Here is a 2,082-nt window from a genome sequence, read left to right as displayed (position 1 = left end):
ACACACACACACACACACACACACACATATACACGCACACACGCAAGCATATACACACACAGAAGCTGTACATACTGATCCATGAATCAGGTTCAGAAACTGTATGCAGTCTTGGAGACGTGCAGAAATAAATTCAGGCACACATACAAAGCACACACTCATTTCAGCATAATTAATATTGGGACTGGATGCTTGAAAACTGATTTTTGAATAAGGATCAACTAAACAGCTGAAGGGTTGGGAGGCAGTGGGATGCGGTGCTATAACCTGTAGCAGAAGATTGGCACTCACCGGCTCACCTCTCTCTCCCTTCTGGCCCTTGGGTCCCTCTGTGCACTGAGGTTAGAGACACTTGGTTGGCATGTATTATCACAGATCATGTTTTGGCAAATTTCTAGGTCCTAGACAATGTTTTAATTCAAAACGAGTGGGACGCAATGAAAAAAAAGTTACTTACTGGAGCTGAATTGGAGCCAGAACAGCCATCCCCCTGAGATGGAGAGAGAGAGAAAAAAGAAGAATGATTGCTTATGGGTAATGAACCGAATCAGCGAGCAACCTAAAAATGCATATCAACTAGTTGGTTGGATTGGTCCACAGCCAGCATCACATTGCACTACAGCAGCATTCAAATGTTTGTATTGGAGTGTGTACGTAGATAGGTATCAGTGTTCAGTGCTAGGCATGTCTGGTCACATGGGATGACATCACACATTCCGCTGATATTAGTCTGACTACACACACATACAGATGTGTGTGTGTATGCAGTTTGGTCGTGTTTTTCACACTCACCCGGTCGCCTTTTTCCCCTTTCAACCCAGCAGCTACCTGCAACACACACACATAGAGTCACACACTCAGCTGTGAGGAACTTTTGACTTGATCCACTGGAAAGAAGTGAACGTAAAGATCAGAGATCCTTACATTTTCTTCCCCATTCAGGAGTAAACAACCAGCACACTACAGATAGACAGACAGACACAGTGAGAGAGAATTATTATTATTGAACTTTATTTAATATTCACTGTGTGTCTGAGTAAAAAGGACGTGTGTGAAGATGGGTTGTATTCTCTGTAGTCGCCAGGAGGAGGCACTGTTACACAGAACTAAAGTGTGTGCTGAACCTCTGTGCTGCTACAGTATGCAGTTAAAAAAGGATGGGAGGTGGGTGGATGAGGAGGGCACACAAACACATAGACGTCCACACGCACGCACACACACACATACACACACACACACACACACAGCTCCCATGGGAGACAATGATCAATAGGAATGTCTGATTCCCACAGCACAGAAGTGAGGAGACCAGCTGCTCCTCACAGGAGGGTGCACTCACACACACACATACCAAATAAGGATAACCATTATAAATAGCTGAAGCCATGTTTAGCGGAAGCGAGTAATTAAAGCCAAATTCCCCTACCCGTTTTTTTCTGGGAGTCATGCTTTCACACACCAGGAAGTTTGCATACATTGAAGTAGCACATTTGAGCTTGCTGAAACCATGGAAGGTGGCTAGTAACAGCACAGAGAGATGTGTAATTCTCCCTTTTCTCCTCCAGCCCCTCCCCCTCTCCCCCCCCCTTCCTACGAGCTACAAATCTATCAATGGCTGGCTCGACCAGCAGCAATGACGATTCACTCTTCCGAGCTCTTGTCTGGCCGTGGGCTTAGTCAAGTCCTCATACAGTTACACTTAAACCTCTGCAGCTTTGCCTTTATTGTTCATTCTCTGCATTCAGCTTTGAAATGGAAAAAGTCAGATTGCAGTCAAAGAGCTGCACTCTCTGTGCATTATGAAATGGGACTAAAATATCCATGTAACTAAGCCCAACTTATCTCTAAAGATCACAAAAACTATGCGTAATGTATATTAAGTTGCCATGTTGATTTGTATACTATGTGTATTTATAAGTTTTTTGTCGACTTGTGTGTATTTATGTATTATATTTTTGTTTACTGTCTGTATTTATACAGTACAAGATTTAGTGTTTTTCTGAAAACCTCAGCATCTCTCTAACCTTCAGTTTTTTTGGTGTCCCATAAGCATGACGCTGTGTGCCTACCCCCCCCTCTCTC

The 2,082-nt window shown here is 43.6% G+C and overlaps 1 protein-coding gene across 2 annotated transcripts in view; it reads right to left on the bottom strand.

The window, feature by feature from the left end:
- col16a1 (collagen, type XVI, alpha 1) overlaps window positions 1–2,082 on the bottom strand; it is an 81,570-nt gene that overhangs the window by 46,425 nt on the left and 33,063 nt on the right. For both annotated transcript variants that reach the window (XM_034892072.1, XM_034892071.1), the window contains exons 10-13: window positions 925–960; window positions 793–828; window positions 458–490; window positions 292–336 (exon numbers count right to left, since the gene is read on the bottom strand). In XM_034892072.1, the coding sequence (XP_034747963.1) occupies window positions 292–336; window positions 458–490; window positions 793–828; window positions 925–960 (150 nt within the window). The remainder of the gene's footprint in view (window positions 1–291; window positions 337–457; window positions 491–792; window positions 829–924; window positions 961–2,082) is intronic.

Source organism: Etheostoma cragini, chromosome 14 (assembly GCF_013103735.1).
Source record: "Etheostoma cragini isolate CJK2018 chromosome 14, CSU_Ecrag_1.0, whole genome shotgun sequence".
Taxonomy (NCBI): Eukaryota; Metazoa; Chordata; class Actinopteri; order Perciformes; family Percidae; genus Etheostoma; species Etheostoma cragini.
Note: the sequence above shows the minus strand (reverse complement) of the source record. Positions and strands in the feature narration are given on the sequence as shown.